General features: G+C 31.5%; 1 protein-coding gene and 1 long non-coding RNA gene across 2 annotated transcripts; one reads left to right on the top strand and one right to left on the bottom strand.

Moving 5' to 3' along the window:
* Positions 1–10043: 10043 nt before the first annotated feature.
* LOC145609215 (vicilin Cor a 11.0101-like) lies at positions 10044–16653 on the top strand. Its single transcript, XM_081664756.1, has 7 exons — positions 10044–10495; positions 14711–15126; positions 15237–15412; positions 15525–15605; positions 15691–15948; positions 16032–16320; positions 16406–16653. The coding sequence occupies exons 1-7, from the start codon at positions 10044–10046 to the stop codon at positions 16576–16578; spliced, it is 1845 nt and encodes a 614-aa protein (XP_081520882.1). The 3' UTR covers positions 16579–16653.
* Positions 16654–17176: 523 nt separating this feature from the next.
* On the bottom strand, positions 17177–21410 carry LOC145609496 (uncharacterized). Its single transcript, XR_014106034.1, has 3 exons — positions 19760–21410; positions 19524–19586; positions 17177–17364 (listed from the first exon to the last, which is right to left on the bottom strand). It is a non-coding gene; the product is annotated as an uncharacterized LOC145609496 (long non-coding RNA).
* Positions 21411–21995: the final 585 nt, after the last annotated feature.

The raw sequence follows: 21995 nt of genomic DNA, 5'->3' as shown, positions 1-21995 counted from the left end.
AACTCTCGTAATTAAGGTTTTTTTTTTTCCATTTTTTCCTCTTACATGAACTCTCTTGATTAAGCTTCACACATTCTCCAACACGAACTCTCGTGTTTTTCACGCTCTCACACAAACTCTCATGTTTTTCATCTCAAGATCTCTTTAAGCTCTTGAGAGAATTGCAAGAGAGAATATTAAATTAATAAAATATGATTTATGTTGGGTCTACTAGTTAGGAGAAATGAATTAAATTTTGTAAAAATTTTCCAATTAAGTAAATGAAACAATTTTTTTTAAAAAATCAAAAATAAAAAGTAGAGTAAGTTGTTAAAAGCTGTGGGAGTATTAATCTCTCCATGCATCATGTTGTAATGTCCTATGTAATTTCCCTATTTGAACGTTCTAAAATAGTAAAAGCGTGTTTCAAAATAAAATAGGGCACAATGCACAAAACATTATAGAACGTTCAAATAGGGAAATTACACAGGACTTACAAGATGAAGGGAATATATATGACGTAACTTAGGAAATCACGGGAACTAAATATTAAAAGAATAAGTTCAATTCTTCTATCCCACTTTTCATGTCCCATATCTATACCACATAACTTAATTGGTTGATAAAAACATAATAACTATCTTTTAACATTTGAAAATTAAAAATCTATAATTAAAGGGACAGTGTATTATATCAAATCATAATCATTCATTTCTTTTGACTAATGTAAATCGTTGATATGTTTTGATTTTTTAAAGAAAATGAACTAAAAAAGAATTAAACAAATCACTTTTTTATCAGTTTCTTCTTTATATACTTTTCCACCATTACTTATTTTCAATCTTTGTTCCTGATTCATGTATATTAATTGGCTATCCAACCATTATTGTAATCTTCACTGTATTTTTATCTTGAATCTATCCTTTGCTTTACTCCGTATGTCTTTAGCTTTTTATGGCTTTATTTGGGGCTATATAGATGGAAGTTAAGAAATTGATATCAAATAATAACATTTAGATATTGGCAATTGTGAAGTTCCATCTATTTTCTATGTGTTTTTTGCGCATAGTGCTATGCTATATTGTTGTGGCATTAGATCAGACATTCAAATTGTGAGGATGAGCCAAAGGCGGGATAATTTGTTTCAATTTTTCCATTTCTTAAAATGATGTTTAGCCCAAGCCTTCTTCGCGTTGGACCCAAGTCTGTCTTCTATATATTCTTGCACTTTTATACTTACTAGGGTATCCTACGCGCGCAATGCGCGCGGAGGGGCTAGCTCTTGCAGAGAATTTGTATTGGCATGTATTTATACCATTGATTTGGGTGGTAGACATGGTAATTTTAATACATAGTTACGTACACTATCTGGTTTATGTGAATTTGTAGAATAGTATAAGATAGCCACCAAAATCTTTTAAGACAATTATTTTTTAAAACCCTAAAAAGTTTGATAGTGTTATTTCAAAACTATTATTAAATAATATTTAATTGATTTGCATCCCTTCATATTTTAAGCGCCGACTGTTAGTTTAGAACTCTTAATTGATGTGCATGTTTCAATAATACTTAGGGCCTGTTCTCATTGACTGAACTCAGCTGAACTGAACTGAGCTGAACTGAACTGAGCTGAACTGAACTGAACTGAGCTGAACTGAACTGAACTGAATATTTTATAAGAGAAAGAAATTAGGAGCTGAATTGAATTGAACTGAGATAACTGAATTAAACTGAACTGAACTGAATTTCAACGTATGAGAACAGGCCCTTAGTGTAATATTTTTAGCATGTTTTTCTTCAACTGATTTTTTTGTGATATGTGGACGACCTGTGGTCATATGGACTATGGAGTAATATGTAAAATGTTGCAGCTAAAAACTTAATAAAGTATATTTTTCCTCTTAAATTCTCTCAATAATAATACCAGCCATTTTTTTCCTACCATCGATTGATTTCCCTTAATTTTAGGATTTTAAGTTCTTTATACTTCTTGATAACATACGTCTGCTCAAATATCACTGTACTATTTAATTTAATACGAATCTCATTCAAATTCTATAACGTTTTTTATATGTACATTTCAAAGCTAATAAACCTTAACGATTGTTGTAATTACATGACAACAAGATAGTAAATAAGAAGAGCAATTATAAAAGAGTAAAAATAAATAGTATCTTGGTTATAAACCGTCTCTTTGTATATACATTTTTTTTTCCTTTTTAAATAATAATAATATCATATGAAGTGTAAAACATTAGAATTTTTTTATTAGAAAAAACTGAATTAATTGATGATATATGAATAAAGAAAAAAAGGCATTAAATATATTAATGATAGTAAACATATTAATGAGGGTAAAAAAGTAAATACACATTTTGCACACAATTTGGTACACATTTTTAAGGGTATAATTGGTAGCACACTATTCCTAAGAGTTATTTTCTATTTAAAGAAAATTGAATTAATTGATGATATATGAATAAAGAAAAAAAGGCATTAAATATATATATTAATGAAAGTAAACATATTAATGAAGGTAAAAAAGTAAATACACATTTTGCACACAATTTGGTACAAAATTTTGAGGGTATAATTGGTAGCACACTATTCCTAAGAATTATTTTCTACTTTTTATAAGGTAGGAATATGAATGGTTGTATACTTGAGGATACCAAGTTTGCAACCTATTTATTTATCATGCATTTCCGTTTAAACTCAAAGAAAATCTACTAGGCTTCTTCATTGTATTATGTCCATACCCTCCACGCACGTACAAAATTCAGACTTTGCTAGCTAGCTAAGACATACAAAGCAATAAGTTGAGAATCACATGACACCAAAGACCAAAACCTAGCTAGTCATCTTGCCCTTTGTTAGTTGAGACAAACTACTACAAGAGAGGGTTTGAAGTATAATTTTTCCAAACAACACATGTAAGTGTCCAACATTGGAGGGAAAAAAAAAAAAAAAAAAAAAAAAAAAAAAAAAAAAAGATAAACACTTTACAAGACTAATGGCGTGTTCACGTTATTAAAATGAACTGAACTGAACTAATTGGAGTTGAACTGAACTAAACTGAACTGAACTAAGCTGAAATGAATATTTTGTGAGAAAGAGAAATTAAGAGCTGAACTGAAATGAACTGAACTGATTGGAGCTGAACTGAACTGAACTGATTAGAGCTGAATTGAACTGAAATTAAGTAAATGTGAACAGGCCCTAAGGGACTACTCCTACTATTGCGATATGGTTTTGAGATGAAACCTTATTTGGTCTTGTTGTTAAGTAATTAGGTTTTGATTGTAAACTAATGATGATTATCTATCTAACATGTTTATTAAGTTGTGCATAAAAGTGACAATTTATGCTTGGAACAAGATGCTATGCCTGATGAGCTATGCTTGATAATTAAGCTAGATGATGACTAATAAGGAACACATGAAGGAAACTATGTAAATAGGTGTTTGCATAAGATAGCTTCATGAGAGGTAAGTATCCTATGTATAAATGAGTTGTGTATGTGTACGGTTATATATGTGGCTTTAAGTTTGATTAGTTCTCTCACTTGCAGTTTGTTGTTTAATCTAATGCTTTCTTAAGTGTTTATGTGAAGACATGTTCTAATTAGGTGAAGTCAAAGAATTAGAACATAGACGATTTCAAGAGGAATAAGGAAGAATCAAACCTAAAGTGGGTTCTTCCATGAGAACCAAACCACAAAGGAACATGAAGGTATTATCCAACGAAAAACAGAAGGAACTTTCCCATGAGAGGTGGAGCATGTTACTTAACAGGTTCATGAGGTGTACCCTAACAGGTACACGATGGAAATCTTCCTTACAAAAGTGTAAGTCACCGCAAGTTCCATAAAGGAACCTCGTATGCAAGTTCCAGCAAGGAACAAACTAGAGAGACCAGGAGTTCTAGTTAGGAGCTTGGCCTACTGATCCTGAATTGGAACATCATTGCCCCAATTTCCAGAATACTTCAAGAGTAATACAAGTTTTTAGAACAAGATCTTCATAAAAACAACATGAATATGGAGAAAAAAAAGTATATTGTTCTATGATTCATGTAAGTATGTTGGGCATGAAATTATGTTTAGAACAAGTCTATGAACCAAGGTGGAACACCAGACAGTCAATGAAATTAAGTTATTCTCTGTAGACACCCATTTGTGTCTCCCCAAACCAAACCCAGTGATGAATACCTTTCGCGTCGAACCATAATCGAATAAAGTGAAAGTGTGAAAAGTCAAGTGTTGCGGTTAGTTTTTATTAAAATCCTTCATTCTGTTTTCGAAAACCCACTCTATTTTATGAAAACGTCCATTTCAGTTTAGTTTGGTCCCTGATAAGGGTCCAATAAAAGTGTAGTTGGATGGAGTTTGAAAAGACCTTTCCAACGATATATTATAAGCCCAATTCCGATGAATAATGAGGAAGTTATGGCCAAAATACTAAACTGGGCCCAAACCGGATTTTACCTACGACCCAATGATCATGAGGAGGGTTCAAAGGTTTAATCCTATTCCTAAACTAATTAGGATTGATTAGAATCTTTTATAAGTTTCTAAAATATCTTAATTAACCTTTTTTGAAAAGATAAGATCATGGAATTTAATTTGAATATAAACTTTCTTTTTTTAAAACTTTCCTAATTCTCTTCGGATTTAAACATGTTCAAAGACAGTCAGATATTATTTTCGTGCTTCATATATTTTATCCAAATTTTATATGGTTGGATAGATCTTGAAATTATCTTTCCAATGATATATTATAATAATAAATCCGAGCTATAACGAAAAAGATATGAAAGATATACAAAACTCTATCCAAAACTAACACCATTTCACTATTTTGTCCATATCTTTTTATCTACAAAAGATTTTAATCTGATTCTAATTGAATTAGAAAGTAGACTTCAAGATCTTTCCAACGACATATTATATGACTTATTTCGACTTCTAGATCAAAAGAATGATAAAAACAAAATCCGCAAAAACTGTTTCTGTCGCCAAACGACAGGTTTGTCGCCTCGCGACAGACTCTGTCGCCTGGCGACAAGATAAATCTTTGGCGACAAGGTCGGTTTGATTAGCGACAGAGTGGAGTTTTATTCCTTATCAAATTCTATGATTTTCCAGTCTATTTTCTTATAAATAGGGTCCGAATCTCTATTTTAAGCATCATCAATTCTCTCAATCAATTCTAATCATCAACTATCAATCTAAGATCAACTTTCATCATCAACTCTCATCATCAATTCTCTCTATTCTCCCTCTAAGCAATATAGCTTATTCTTTCTCTCCCTATTTCTAAACCAATCTTTTTATAAAATACAATATTCCGCATTCACAAGACTTAGAGTCACTTAGCCAAGTTCGAAGTTGCCTTCGCCCTAGACGTGCAAGGTTTAATATTTTCTGAGAGTTTGGTCCAAATCTAGTCAAAACTTTATTTAATTTGATTTCAATTTGATTCTTTAATTATTCTTTATTATTTTTCATTGAAGTTTACTAACTTGTGTATTTTGTTATTAGAAAGAGGTACGAGGCTTCAAAGTATGTAATCTTATTACTCTCTTTCAATGTAGAAAGCATGCTTATTATTGTTTTATATTCCTAGTATCATGTTAGGATGTTTAATATTCCTAGTATCATGTTAGGATGTTATTTTATGCTTTCTAGTATCATGTTTAGGGTGCCTTTACTCTTTTCTAATATCATGTTAGTACCATGTTAGGTTTAAAGCTTTGATCTTTATGGTTTAGTGACATACTAGGATTTGTTATTAATCTTGTTAGTATCATGCCTAGGATCTTGCTATTATTATTAAGCTTTATTATGCCTTATCATGTTATTATCATGCTATTATCATTATCATCATTATTGTTATTTTGCTTATTATTATGTTGCTTGATATCTATATTTTATTGTTATTGCTTGATCACACCTTTTATGCTTGTTAAAGGGAATTTGTACTTGAAATCACGCTTAATAAGATAATTAATAATTTGGTTTAGGCTAATGTGATTTTAACTCAAGTGATCGCCAATAATAGTTTTGTTTGTGCATTAATTTCAACCAACATAGATAAACAGGGTAGGTTTAATATAATGTTTGTATGTTATTCGAAAAGCGCGCATGAATACGAGCAGAACAAAGTAGAGGCCTATTTTATAGGGCGGGTCCTTTCTTTTGTAGATTGGATTCGTACCCTCATCCCCGGACCCTGTTTGGTTCAAGACCTTATGGAGTTGATGATCCTTTTGGATTGTCTTTTGGGTTTACAAGTTCCTAAAACTTGTTGGCGACTCTTTTTGCTCTTTGTCTTTCCCTTTGGAACGCCACCGTACTTTAGTGTATGATCACAGTGGGGTTCAAGTTTGGGGTTATCATAATGCTTGAAATATTCCCTACATTCTCCCTCTGTTTTTTTTTAATATGCATCAGTTTGACCGGCACATTTACCGAGACGTTACTTTGACCATTAATATCTTTAATTGTGCATTAGTAAAAAATGTAACAAAATTATATTATGAAACTAGACGAATTATGACAAATTTAATGATGTATAATATAATAACATTTATTTATTTTTTAGAGGTGAAAAAATTAAGTCAACCATAGTATGTGAATAGTGCTATTGTCAAAGTGATGCATATAAAAAATTAAAAATAAAAAATAAAAAAAAACGAAGGGAGTAGTTACTTACTTGTCAGGAACTCAAACTATCAGAGTTTCGAGCTTGATAGGAACTTAAGTTTGCATGTCTTACAAAAGTTGGTTTACATGATATCGGAAAGAGCAACGCACAAAACACACACTTGTTCGGAAGGAGAAGTGGGAAATTAAAGTAGTAGTGTCCTTTGAATAAGTCTATTATATTATTCTAGTAGATGGTTTAGATTAATTACTGAAATAATTTAGTTAAAAAGATAATAATAAACTCGAGCAACATTATTAGACCAAAAATTCATTATATTTTTTTCCGAGAACCCAATAAAATGTCTATTTTGATCCGTTTTTGTGTTTATTTTTAATATACTAGATGAAGCCCGTGTGATGCATGGTTTGTTTGAATTTCTTAAAATATTGCTAAAATTTGTTATATATTTAGATAAAATTCCTAATATCAAAAGATAAAATTTTATATTTAATTAGTTTAAACATAAAAATATCATTCGCCAATTTTGCTTATATGACATTTGAATTATTTATTTCTAAAAGAAAAAAATAATCTCTTATTTGATTGGCTACAATTAAAATTTATAATTATACATGGCGCGCTAAGAAAATTAATTCCTACGTGGCTCTCTAAAAACTCGGGAAAAATATATATATATATATATATATATATATATATATATATATATATATATATATATATATATATATATATATATATATATATATATATATGTATATTAGATTTTCCCATTTTAACTATCCAATTAATATTTTATACCTTTTTATTGTACTAAATCCTAAATTACCAATTTTATTTTTGCCTTTTAATTTTAATGTCCTTAATTAATAAGGGATTGGAAAATTAAATGAATATTTAAACTTTTTTCTTCAATTTTAATTTCTCTAAAAATGTTAAGTAAATAAGTCGAAAAAATAAATGGGGGAAATCAATAACTTAGTACTAAAACAGACACTGCGAGTGAAACGTGTCACATCCTGGTGCTGTATTTTCCCTCCAAAACTCCCCTTCCCTTTTTAACAATTTTTTTGTTAATATGATTCTGTAATTATATCATTTCAAATCCTTTATATTATCTTTATGAAAAATATGTAAACCTTTTTATTTGGCGTTTATAATTATTTTATACATACACACTAAATAGTTATTTAAACTTCTTTCAAAAAATAAAAATTATTTCAACTCCTTTTAACTATTAGATTTTAGATTTTGCCAAAAAAAATTATAATAAATTGATTCTTATAATAGATATTAAAAAAATTACTTTAAAACATCATTTAATTTTTTTTTCAAATACCTCTAGCTAAAATTTTATTTCAATTCAATATAACTAAATATTCGAGTTAATTACAATTTTTGTAAGTACATATTATCACAAATTTATTTATAGAATATAGTACACTATAAAATAAATGTTGTGTTTAACAAAAGATTTTTTAGATATAAAGGTAATATATTATTTGTAATTATGTGTATGTTTGCACTTTTGCTGATAATTTTAGTGGAGATTTTAGTTTGTTGTTCGATTGACTTTTGATGTTTATTAAAAATGCATTTATAAATAAGAATTCACTAACATGGCCACTAGACCAGATCAAGCCCCGCCTAAAAATTCTCGAGTTCGGGTAGACTAAATAATCTATTTTTTTAGATAATTTGTTGTTTTGCCTACATATTAATATAGATTATGACATTATAATTTCATATACTTGATTTGTATGTTTTATCAAATTTTATTTGTTGGATATAATTAATTTTCTTCAAAATATCAGACTTACCGTGCATGGCATGTGCCTTTAGCTAGTAAATAATAATAATAAAAAAAAAATATAAAAAAAAAACCAAAAAATGAATTTAATTATTCACAAGCAATTGCAGGAATTTTTTTTATTTTTTGGATCCATTGTCATTTGAGTTTTTTTTTTTGTTTTTTTTTTTAAGTTGTTGTATTGAGTTAACTTCTTATTAATAAATTGTCGCTGGAGAGAATTTCTTTGATCAAATTGTCGCTAACTTTTTTTTTCTTTCTGTAAATTCAGTCAATTGGCCTCCCACTAGCACTGTCAAAACGGTTTGACAGTTCAGGTTTGCATGGTTTGGTTTGAAATCGGTTCGGTACTAAATCGGGTAGGTTTGAAATCGGTTTAAGTGTTTTACGGGTCGGTTTCACTTCGGTTCAAATAGCTATCTGTTCGATTCGGTTTTGGTTTATTCTTGAACGGTTTTAATTCGGTTCGGGTTGTAAACAGCTTGGGTTGTAAACGGTTCGGTGCAGATGGGTTGCGGTTTGTTAACGGTTCGATGTAAACGATTTTTATCCCGGTTCAAACAGTTTCGGGTTCGGAATGGTTTCGGGTTAGAAATAGTTCGGTTCTTTTTCGGTTCGGTTTATAACTAGTTCGGTTCTTTTTCGTTTCATCATTTTATAACCGGTTCGATTCTTTTTCGGTTTAGTTTATAACTAGCTAGTTCGGTTCTTTATCGGTTCACTTTATAACTAGTTTGATTCTTTAATGCTCGATCGATAGTAAACATGTGTGCAAAATTAAATCTCATTTAAAACACCTTTTTACTTGATTTTGATATTCTCTTTATAGTAAGCCGTTTGTAGCCGATTCGTTCATAAGCGATCCGGTTAATAAACGATTCGGTTAGCAAACGCTTCGGTTTATAAATGGTTTGGTTTATATACAGTTCGGTGCAAATGGGTTGCCGGTTGTTAACAGTTCGGTATAAACGGTTCTTATCCCGGTTCAAACGGTTTTGGGTTGAAAGCGGTTTCGGGTTAGAAACAGTTCGGTTCTTTTTCGGTTCGGTTTGATTTCAGTTTGGTTTATAACTAGTTCGTTTCATTAACGGGTTCGCTTGTTATACGATGTAACGTTATTCGGATCGGTTCGGTTTCGGGTTCATTCACATACGGTTCGGGTCGGTTTTCGGTTTCATAAAAAACGGTTTTTAATCGGTTCGGTTTTCATTTGGGTCGGTTCGTTTCGGGCAGTTAAATGATTTCGGTTTGAAATTTGACAGTACTACCTCCCACATTAAGATAAAGAAAAAAAAAAAACGACTAGCACCCAAACGTATGTAGCATGTTCATAACGTGGCATAAACTCTTCGATTCTTAGACACACTCGTCATCATGCATGCTTCCTATGAAAATGCTAGTAAAATTGCCACTATACTTCAAATTTAGAATAGCAGGAAACATATCCACAAATCTGAAGAGTGAAGACTATCCTAGTATTAGATCTTATCTCATTTCTTCAATTTCTTTCTATAAAAAGTACTTTTCTCTATAAAAAAAACCCATCAAAAACTAATAGCTAAACTATCTATCATAGAGCCGCTAAGATGAAGCTACAAACTAACATTTCATTAGCACTTTTACTAGCATTTTCAGTCCTACTTGCATTCGCTTCCGTCTCAAGGGCCTCCAACGAGCTAAGCCGGGACCCGACACGAGCCGTGAGGCGGTGTGAGCAGCAGTGTCAGCGACAAGAGCCGTATTTCGAAGAGCATCTATGCAAGCAAAGATGCCAACAGGATAGGGTGGATATAGAAGCAAACACCGGAATGACGGCGAATGAAAGAGATGTAGAAAGGGAGTATGAGCGATGTCAAGAAGAGTGTCGTGCCCGTGGGTCGGGTAAGAAGCAATGGCAATGCCAAACGAGGTGTCAAGATGATTACGAGGCCGCTTCGAAGAGAGAGAGGGAAAGGGAAAGGGAAAGAGAGCCGGAGGATGAACGTCCGGAACGAGAGCCAGAGCATGATCGCCATGGCGGGAAAGGAGACCATGAACGGTATGAACAATTCCATCATTTTTATTTTTCTTGTTTTTCATCTACTAGTAGTTCAATTATTCCTCCATTTTTAAGAAACACTTCTATGTCTTACACTACTCTTACTATTTGTAAGTACTTCCTCTGTTTTTAATAGTTACAACACACCTTTTATCACGCTTTTCGAGAAGGTGATTAGACTAGGTAGACGAATTAATTAAGCTATAAAATTTATCCATTTCTCCCTATCGGTGGCAAAAATTTGTGAGTTCATTTATCCGTTTACTTAGTCTAATATCTCCCTTAAAATGTGTGCCAAAGGTGTGTTGTAAGTCAATAAAAACAGAAGAAGTTTTACATACAGACTTACCGAGTATTTCCTTTATATCTAAATAAGTATTTAACAGTTTGACTACACACGTGTCAATATACAATTTTAACCAGGGAGGTATATTATGTCATTGACACCATAATTAACATGATGATGTGTCATGTTATGATTGATCATTTTTTTTATTTATTTTTAAAATCCTAATTTACTATACTTGTATCCCTACCTTATAAAAAGTAGAAGATGGCTCTTAGGAATAGTGTGCTTCCAACTATACCCTTAAAAATATGTATAAAATTAAAATGTATTAAAAAATGTATATTTACTTTTTTACCCTCATTAATATGTTTACTCTCATTAATACATTTAAACTTTTTTTTTCATTAAACATATATCAATTAATTCAAAGTTTAATTTAACAAAAAAACTTATAATTATGTTTTTTTTTTGAATAAAAAATTCTAATGGTTTATGTATGTTATTTTTATTATTTAAAAAGAAAAAAAATTGTATGTACAAAGAGACTGTTTATTACCAAGATAATATTTATTTTTCCTCCTTTGTGGTTGTTCTGTTTTTTACAATTTTGTCGTCCTTTAATTGCAACTATTGTTAAGGTTTATTAGCTTTTGAAATATACATTGTTTGATGACACATAAACAATGTTATGGAATTTGAATGTGATTCATATTAAATAGTGATATTTGAACAGATGTTATAAAGAGATATAAAATAAATAAATAAATAAAAATAAAAAAAATAACTCTCCCTAAAAAAGGTATACAAAACTTAAAATCCCTAATCAAGGAAATCGATGATAAAATATAATTTTTTTTTTTTTTTAAAAATGGTATTAGTTATGGAGAGAATTTAAGAGGAAAAATATAACTAAATGGTTATTGCTTTAGTATTAGATATAGATCTAGATGGTCGTATAACATTAAAAAGCTTACATTATTAAGTTTTTAGCGGCAACGAACATTGCACCTATTATTACTCCGTATATAACCAAAGCTCACAAACAATTCATTTAAAGAAAAACACACTAAATATTATTGAAACATGAAATCAATTAAGAGTTCTAAACCAACAATTGCCGCTTAAGTTTTGAAGGTACGCTAACAAATTTAATATTATTAATAATAATTTTAAAATGTCACTATTAAACTTTTGAGGGTTTTAAAATGAAAATTGTCATAAAATATTTTGGTAACTTTCTAGTACCTCTACAAAGCCACCACATAGTACGTATTAAAACTACTAGGTCTACCACCCAAACCAAAGGTGTAAATATACACCAATACAAGTTATCTGCAAGATCTAGCCCTTTGCACGTTTCGCGCGCGTAGGCCACCCGAGTATATGTATAATTGTAAATGCATGTATTTTTTTAGAGAATACGTAATTATAGTTTTATAAAATTTATTTTTATCTTTTTAAATCATTTGCGAAAAGTAAAATATAATTATAGTTTAGTGTGAGAAAGTCTATCATAATTTAATATTTTGTCATATCCATAATATTATAAGGTTAATACGACCAAACACAGTTTAAGTCCTTACCTAATCCACAAACAGTTCGAGAAAACTTAATTACATTTATCGGATCGGATCAAATAGGAGTTGCGGTAGGTAAAAAAAATGCAACTACTTCATCTTTTACATACAAACTTGATAATCCTTGTTTTTTACAAAATTACACAATTTCAGTCCATAAAATCATATTTTCGAACCATTCAATGTGGAATCCGTCATTTGCAAATAATTATAAATAAGATTGTTGTTGAGATTTTTTATGAACGAAAACCTAGAATCAAAAACTACAAAAAAAAAACACAATTTCTTTACGAATTTTTATCCAGACTTGCAAATTCATCAACAACTAACATTAATTTTGGTAATAAGGGGCTAATATATGATATGATTGATTAACATTGATGAACCTTATGCACAATGATGAAAGATATGAACAAGGATGAACGATCATAATTTTGTGATTTTTAATTATAATTATAAATTTCAAATTAATTAATATTACAAAAAGTAGATTTTCATCATTTATTATTATGTATTTCTAAAAAAATACATGTATTAAAAAGAATACAAAAAAAAAACAATTTTAATACATTATAGATATTAAAAATAATTTAAAATGAAAATAAGAATACTAAATATAGGCCAATCAGATTTTGCCACACAACAAATTGTGGTGTCATTTTTAAAGAATGACATTGTAGAATTTTCAACTTTTAAGTTTTAACCACTATTATATTTAATTATCTATTAGTAAGATTAAATAAAAGTTTTGAATTATAGTCAACAGCTATTTTGAGTAGGAAAGAGAGTCTTTAAGGGAAAATAAGGATATAGAGTAAGAAGAGGATTTTCTAGAAACCTCAAGGAAAATATACCGCCCCTCTTTTATATATATACATATATATATATATACATACATATATATATACATACATATATATATATATATATATATATATATATATATATATATATATATATATATATATACATACATATATATATATATACATACATATATATATATATACATACATATATATATATATACATACATATATATATATATACATACATATATATATATATACATACATATATATATATATATATATATATATATATATATATATATATATATAAATCTTTAGCTTCCTAAATTAATTTCATTGTTATAATTTTAATTTTCGATGGTTTATGATTATTCTTTGATGAGTTTAGGAGTTGTGATCAAATATACTAATCTATAAAAAGCATTTCTAAAAGAGTCTATAAGATTATTATTGTTTGATTGACAATCTAGGCTAAGTGAGTGTTATTTCTATTCACCTGATTTTCACTTATTTAAACTTAGCAAAACTTAACTAAACTTATTAAAATTTATTTTAGTGGTAATTTGAACCTGGGCAATCCTTATTAGAACTTATTTTTCCTAACTGAATATAAACTTATTTTTTACTGCACTTAACTGAACTTATCTTAAATTAACTAAACTTATCTGAAGTAATTAGACCTAAAATAAGTGAAAATAAGGTGAACAGAACAATCTGTAATTTTCATTTATGCTATAATTTTGCTCACAAATTAATACTATACTACAAAGCATTGAAAACACATACAAACTATTAAATGCTTTTTAAAAATTGGCGGTAACAACTTTGGCAACAGGCTACTCACTAGTTTCTCTCTAAAAGGTTGTTCATGTTTGACATTACAAATTTGTCTATGCTTACTTTTAGAATATTAACTAGTAAGTAGTCCGGGCGTTGCCTCGAGTTGCTTCTGTTGTAGACGTTTAATTGATAATTTTTTTTAAAGGTTTTTCAAAATAGAAATTGTGATCGTCAAATCAAAATTGAGTTATTTTTTTAGTACCTTTAATTTTTTTAAAAATTATATCTCGTGGTTTGCACTTAAATATATATATTTTTTTTACATATTATTAACATAGGGGATTAAATAGGAATTTTTTAAAAATTATATCTCGTGGTTTGCACTCAATTTTGAATTTTTTTAGTACCTTTAATTTTTAAAATTAATTTTTTACATATTTCAAAATAGGAATTTTTTTTTTACATATTTCACCCTTTATAATATTGGGTGAGTTCTTTTCATAGTGTGTCCAAAATACTTATTATTGGTCATATTGTTACTTGAAAATGGTATAATTTGAAAAATGTATGTAGCATGCAATTTATTTACAAGTCAAATAGCTAATCATTAAAGCCACGAAATACTCCGTACATTTTTGTGGCAATGTGTTATTTGTATTGAATAGTTACGAATCTATGACTATCTACACATTGCCCTTTCCATTATGTTCAACATTTTTTTCTTTTGTTTAATTTGCTTGAACTCATTGATGGATAGGCACCCACGAGAACATGATTACACACATTGTCTGAAAAAGTGTGAGGACAGGGAGGAAGGCTTTCCACGACAAAGGCAATGCAAATTGCGTTGTGAAGAAAAATTCGATCAGCATAGGGGAGGGCATAAGCGCCGTGAGGGTGAACGAGGCCATCGAAAAGGATTAAATAGCCTCGACAACAACATCAACAACAAAGCCAAAGAGAGTGATAACCCTTACTACTTTGACTCTAAGAGCTTTGAGTCTCGCTATGCAACTGGAGAAGGACACATGAAGGTACTCCAAAGATTCTCAGAGAAGTCAGACCTCCTCCTCGGCATTGACAAATTCAGGGTTGGCTTCTACGAGGCGAATCCCAACACTTTCATGCTTCCTCACCATTGGGATGCTGACTCGGTTCTATTCATCATTAAAGGTATATACTTCATTAAATTCCTTGCAACAAAATCGTATAATCTATGGCTGATTTAGTTTGTAATTCCTGTATCAACTTTTACATGCTTACTGTCATGGCTTAAATTATAGGAAAGGCAACTGTGACATTTTTGAAGCAAAAGAACCGCGAGACCTTTAATCTTGAACATGGGGATGTGCTGATGATTCCTGCTGGCACCACGGCGTACTTAACTAGTACGCATAAAGCTGAGAAGCTGCAAATAGCTGAGCTTTTACGCCCTGTTAATACTCCTGGTCGTTATCAGGTACATAGCATACATTTTTTGTATCACTGCTACGGGGTAGATTTAGATTTATTGAAATATAAATATGTAATGGTATATGGTGAGGTATGTAATTAACATCCTTTCAATGCAGCAATTTTTTGGTATTGGTGGTGAAGAGTCCAAATCGTTCCTCAACAGCTTCAGTACAGAAATCCTTCAAGCCGCTATGAATGTTTGTTCTATACCATTAGTCGATTTCATCTTACTCTTTTTTTTTAACCTAAGCTAAATCTTCCATGGTTCAACTTTGTTGCTAGATACCAAGGGAGCAGCTTGAGCAGCTGTTAAAACAACAGAAGAAAGGTACGATCGTCAAAGCCAGTCAAGAGCAAGTGAGAGCGTTGGCTCATGGAATGTCTAGACGACAATTTGGAGCATCCAAAGGCCCATTTAGTTTGTTAGATGGACGTCCACAAATGTCTAATGAACATGGGGAGTTCTATGAAGTTACTCCAAATGATTATCAACTACTCGAAGATCTTGATGTCTCGGTTGCTTACTGTGACATTAAACAGGTAGGATATTTATACTTGCAAATTGATGATGATGTTTAAGAGTAATGAGCTAATTCTAATAAGCTTAATTATTTGATTAATAGGGGTCAATGATGGCACCGCACTATAATTCTCGAACAACCTATATCGTGCTAGTGGAGGAAGGGAGTGGATACTTTGAAATTGCACGCCCTCACTCGGAAAATGAAAGTAATAAGAAACAACAAGGTAGCAGCCAGAGGTATGAGAAAGTCAGATCCCCCTTGTCTAAGGGCGATGTATTCGTAGTTCCTGCTGGCCACCCACTTGCTTTAGTTGCATCAGAGAATGAGAGCCTTAGAACCATTGGGTTTGGTATTAATGCCCAAGACAACCAAAGAAACTTCCTTGCAGGTAATTAAACTGGTTACAACCTTATTGATAAGAACGATGAAGGTTCATGTATGTTTAATGTTATACTTGTATTTTATTGGATCAGGGCAGGACAATATCATAAATCAATTAGATGAAGAGGCGATGGAGTTATCTTTCAATATGCCAGCAAGAGAGGTAGAAGAGATGTTTCAGAAACAGCAGAAATCTTACTTCATGACCGGGCCTAAACGACAGCAGAATGCCCTGATCTCACTTTTGGAGTTTGCCGGCCTCTAAAGCATGGTTAACATAAGTATGTCAAAAATGTAAGATAAATACAGTGTGAAGGTTTAACTTCCCTACTGTTAAATAAATAATAATGTATCATAGGATTTTACTGGTTACATATGTTTGTCTTCCCATGTTTCTGGGGTTAAGAATCAAACTTGAGTTTTAATTTTAACTAAAAGTTGTGACATTCCACTGATGCAAAATTTTATTTACCACACAACAAGATTAACAATAAGGCATGTTTGGTATTGGTTTTTTTAAGTAGTGGTCGTAGAATCAATTAACCATTTTCATTACCTATTGTTTTGGATTAATTGTAATTCACTCCATTTCCTAGGGGTAATCATTAACTCTCAATTATTACCTCTCCAAGCCTCCAAAGTGCATATCAAACAATAAATAATGGCTACACTTTATAATAACCCCTCTCTTTATTTGTTCACATTCCATTTCCTTTTCGTTACTCATACAAAACACACACTTTGTATAGAATTAAGATTAGCATGGTGACAATTGAACCAGATCAATCAATTTGATAATTGTTTCAGCATTAAAGATAACAGTTGGGTAAAATCTCAAGATGACAATTCCAAAGTAAGGGCATACAAAGACCATCCTGTTACATCAACCCTACCACCTTCAGAAAGTATAAAAGACCTATTTTTCACTACTAAACAACCAGATAACCTCAGGCAGAAGCAGAAACAGCAGCAGCATTTGCATCTGCAACGGCCTCATCTTTAATGGATTCGCGCCAGGCAAATTCATGAGCTCCATCAATTGAGACAAGTGCTGTATGGAAAAGGCATAAACAATTTTAGGGAATATATTAAAAAATTATCTTTTAAAATTAATGATTACACCTGAAGTAATGAGACCTTTATGGAAAAAAAAGCATCAGAACACAACCTAATTTAAAGAGAAAGGAAGAAAGCCAGACTAAATCCCCAATACTAAAGCTGAAATCCTAGTTTTAAGCTCACAGGGGCATCCTTAATTACTATAACTACTGCGTAGTATTATTATTTATAATAACGAAACCCCCCCCACCCCCCCAAAAAAAAAAAAAAAAAAAAAAAAAAAAAAAAAAAAAACTGAAGTGTTTACATCCTTAAATTGAGTTATATTCTCTGCTATTCAGATTCCTCTTTATGTTATTATGGTTCTTATCAAAATTACAAACAAAATCCCAATTTCAGTAGCAGAACACATTTCAATTAAATGTGTAACACATATAATGCAATGTAATTTGCTCGGAGAACCTGTGGTGCATAGTACAAAAATTTGAAACTATATATTGAAGCAATCAAACAAAGTCAAAGCATAATATAGAATTGCATAGAACTTAGCAAACTTGGTGGACAGTGAAATTTAAAAGGCATGAATAACAGCAACTTCTAACAAAAAGTAACTGGCTATAAATAAAAAAGAAAAATATGGGTAACATTCTGCTCCTCCCTTATTAGCAAAACCACAGTGGCCCAAATCTCATATACTGGATATACAGTCTTAATAATCAGTTACCAGAGACAACACATAACTGACTTGGACATCCAAGAAAACATAAGAACACAAATCCTCTGTCCATTCCCCACAAATCCTCTTATAGAAAACGTAGGGGTGGATCAAAATGATTAAATGTCATAAAATATGGACATAGAAGGACAGTAGAATTAACAAAGTGTAGGAAATGTGAGAAAAAGGTTAAGTGATGAAGAAAAGGTGGACCCACATTACATGATGGCCGGTTTTATGAAATAGATAACCAGAGGATATGTATAGGTAGCATGGCTTAATAGTTGATGATTCTTATAATTTCTATCGTTCTCCTTCCCTCCATCCTCCTTTTTTTTGACATGGTAGTAACACTCTTGATCACTCATCACAATCAAAGTAACCTTGACACCATCAGTAAGGCAATAATTAATCATCTCCATGACTCCATCAACTTTTACTAAACATCCATCACATTCCTGTCCGTCCACTCAAATCCCATACTACCCATCCGACCATCTCCAGTGCCCACCAACGCACAACTGATGCTGCTGGAAACAAAATTTAAGGAAGATACTAAATTTACTAGAACAATCACAGTAGGAAAATAGGCCTGTTAATCAAAGTTTGATTTTTGATATAAAGCCTACTCAGCAGCACTGGATAATGGTAAGGGGGCAACAAGTCAATATATGTTCTAGTTGCATCAGAAACAAATCTAGTCTGGCTCTATGTTCAGAAGAAAGAGTGGAACTGCCTTCTGACGGTAGTGACAAATAGCGGTTGTGGAAGTTTCAACATGGCAATGCATGTACAGAAAAACAGGGAAACAAATCTAGTCTGGTCTTATGTTCAGAAAAAAAAGTGGAATCGCCTTCTGGCAGTAGTGACAAACAGCGGTTGTGGAAGTTTCAACATGGCAATGCATGTACAGATTTAAAAAAAAAAAAAAGAATAAGTTTAAAAAGGGCAAAGAAGAAATGGATGAAAGAGAAACTTTAAGTTTTAAGATAGATAAACAAAGAGGATGAATGGCTCCTTCTACATTAACACTTCAATTGGATTGAGGGAAATGAAGGAATGAGTTATCCTTCATTTGTATAGCAAATGAAGAAGGGAGGGGATTGGAGGAATTGAACTGTACGAAATTGATCACTTCAACAATTGAAAAGATATGGAAATAAAATTCATCACTTTCCCTCCCCTTCTTTCCTCCCTCTTTCTGTATCCAGACAATTTGTAACAGTGCGTTTTGGACACACAAATATTGGAAGGAAATTTAGGGTAGAAGAGGGAGAGGAAGAGGAGGTAAAGGGAGGGGAGGGGGGGAAACTCTTTTGCTCCCATGATTGGGTAGCAGAAAAAGTGAGGGAAAGTGAGGGAGAAGACGTTCTAGGTCTTATAAATTTTACTTTCTTACAATTAAAAAAAAAAATGATTTTGATGAAAAATCTCACCAGCATTATGCAATTAAGAAGCTTGATCCACCATTATGTATGCTTTGAATCTTCAAGGAAAACCTACAGCAAAGAAAAAGGTTTGTGAAAATAACAAAAAGACTGACTCCATTTGTGAAGTTCAACTCAAAGTAACAGCTAAAAGACTTACTAAAAAATAGCTATAATACATCCATTTACACAAGTAAATTCACAACTTTCCAAAAAAACTGACAGGATGTAATAGGATATCATACATCATCAAACCTAAAACACCATCTCCAACATCAACAAAGTTTGTTGGATCACTATGGAAGAACGGGTGACAACAAGCAAACAACACCTGCAGAGAAAAGGGGGAAAATTCATTGTTAGAAAGCGAAAATCAAGCGACCAAAACTTCAAGTGAAACAACATATATATGCAAATGATAACCTTTCTGTTTAGCAGCATGCTGCCTCACGATTATACCTAGAACTCTCAGAGCTTCTATGCTGTTTTTTTGGCCCCATACAACAATGGCTTGCCAAAAAGCATTTAAAATCACATACAATCACAATTCAAATCAAAGTAAAACTAACATGACTCGGAAGAATCTAAAGATAGATGTACAATGTTCTTACAATATAAATTAACCAAATCAAGATAAATTCTAACACTCTCACTCTTGGTTCGCTCAATCTTGCAAACCTTATGTAAGAGCTAATTTCCATTTTAGGAATAATTGTAAGAGATTTTTCTACAAGAGAGATGACGTAGAAATTTAGGTTACAATAAGCAAATAGAAATCTGATTGTTAAACCTGAAATATTCTTGGATAAGTAATCTGATACCACGATTTGACCCAGCCGCCAAGCTCTGTTCTCCAAAAACATTACCCCGGCAACTCTTTCACCAAAAAAAAAAAAAAAAAAAAAAAAAAAAAAAAAAAAAAAAAAAAAAAACCCTGCAACTGTTGCAAATAATGCCTTTGTTATACCTTCTTCCTCAATACCATCATAATCCTCACCCCAACTAATCCCCAATTATTGCAAGCAGTTATTCCAAATTATGACTGTTTATAATATAACTTAATTTATTAGCACACACATCTAAAATAGACATCATCACTTCCCTAATACTTTTTTTAAGAAAAAAATTAAAGAATAGACGAGAATGGAAAAGAACAGTAACAATAATCCCATGTTTGGATAAAGGATTTGGGAAAGGATGGACAGGAAGAGGAAGATATCAAATTTCCCTCCAAAATCAGAGAGATTTGGAAGGAAGATGGAGCTTCCCCCTTCCCTTTCCTTTTTACGTCCTTTTCCTCCTCTTTATCTTCTGTAAGGAATTCGGGATCAAAAAACATGCAAAAATAAATAACAATGCTAAAGAACAACAAAGACGACACAAGCAATTTATGGGTAACTTTGTTACCCTTCATAAACACAATTAACAAAAGTATGAGATCATCCTCACAGAGATCATGACATACAAAGCCGCTCTTGTAGCTTCTGCAGTGGTTAGTCGGTTACAACTAGAAGGGTGAGCTGAAAAGTCCAAGCTTCAGGATCAGCTATGCTAAAGATAAAAATAGTTGTTGGTTACTAAACATAATTAATCAAATAAGACGGGAACTGCAACAATATTCTGAGGCATATATCAAAGCTTCCTACAGAAAAACTCAATACTTTCAATAAAAGATTACATCCCAAATGTTCTTCCATACAACAGTTTAAATTAAAATATAAGGTTAAAACAAAGCTAGTCTCATTAAGTTGAGATGATCAAGAGTGGCCCCTGAGTTAATCAAACACACAACTTCGAACATTGATCATACCCCAAAATTCAATTAAATTTAGGACAATTGTTTCCAATAAAAAAGGAATTGTTGGCTTGTTGCAATTAAGATGGGATATATTTTGGAACCTTACAATTCCCCCCCCCCCCCCCTATCAAAACCCTATAAATAAAAGTTGAACTCAGCAATTATGCCTATATCAGTATAATCTATCTCCTACCAAACTCAATTTCCATTGATGACCTAAAAGATACCAGTCCTTAATACAGGTGTGCACCACTTCATGTGAAATCAAAGAAGCATACCATCCAACAGATTTCTCCACCAAAATCTACAAAAAATCACACAACTCTAACGAAAAACCCTAACATAGTCAACTTCTTTTGTACTTAAATCGCAAACTTCATTGCGTTCGAAACAATTCATAATAACAAAAAGAAAAAAGCACAAGAAATCACAGTACCATCTAGTTTGCTTGACCATATCAAGAATCTTAGTCTGAAAAACATGGTCAGCAATTTCAAACACTAACACCAGTTCCACTTTGCAGCATCAGAAAACATCAACAACCGTGACAGCGTACTCATACACAAACTCCCCCAATATCAACCCCATCACCTTCATTGGAACTCTTTCTCTTCCTGCAAATTTCCCATAAAAAAATATATAATACGGGTTACTAAATTGCGTCAATCAAAAACATGAAGTCA

The sequence above is a fragment of the Chenopodium album genome, chromosome 23 (assembly GCF_948465745.1).
Source record: "Chenopodium album chromosome 23, dcCheAlbu1.1, whole genome shotgun sequence".
Taxonomy (NCBI): domain Eukaryota; kingdom Viridiplantae; phylum Streptophyta; class Magnoliopsida; order Caryophyllales; family Amaranthaceae; genus Chenopodium; species Chenopodium album.
This window is presented reverse-complemented; position numbering and strand designations above follow the sequence as displayed.

Coding starts and splice junctions, on each gene's coding strand:
- LOC145609215 (XM_081664756.1), top strand. CDS start 10,044: ATGAAGCTACAAACTAACATTTCATTAGCACTTTTACTAGCATTTTCA. Junction 10,496..14,710: donor GGGAAAGGAGACCATGAACG/GTATGAACAATT, acceptor ATTGATGGATAG/GCACCCACGAGAACATGATT. Junction 15,606..15,690: donor TCCTTCAAGCCGCTATGAAT/GTTTGTTCTATA, acceptor CTTTGTTGCTAG/ATACCAAGGGAGCAGCTTGA.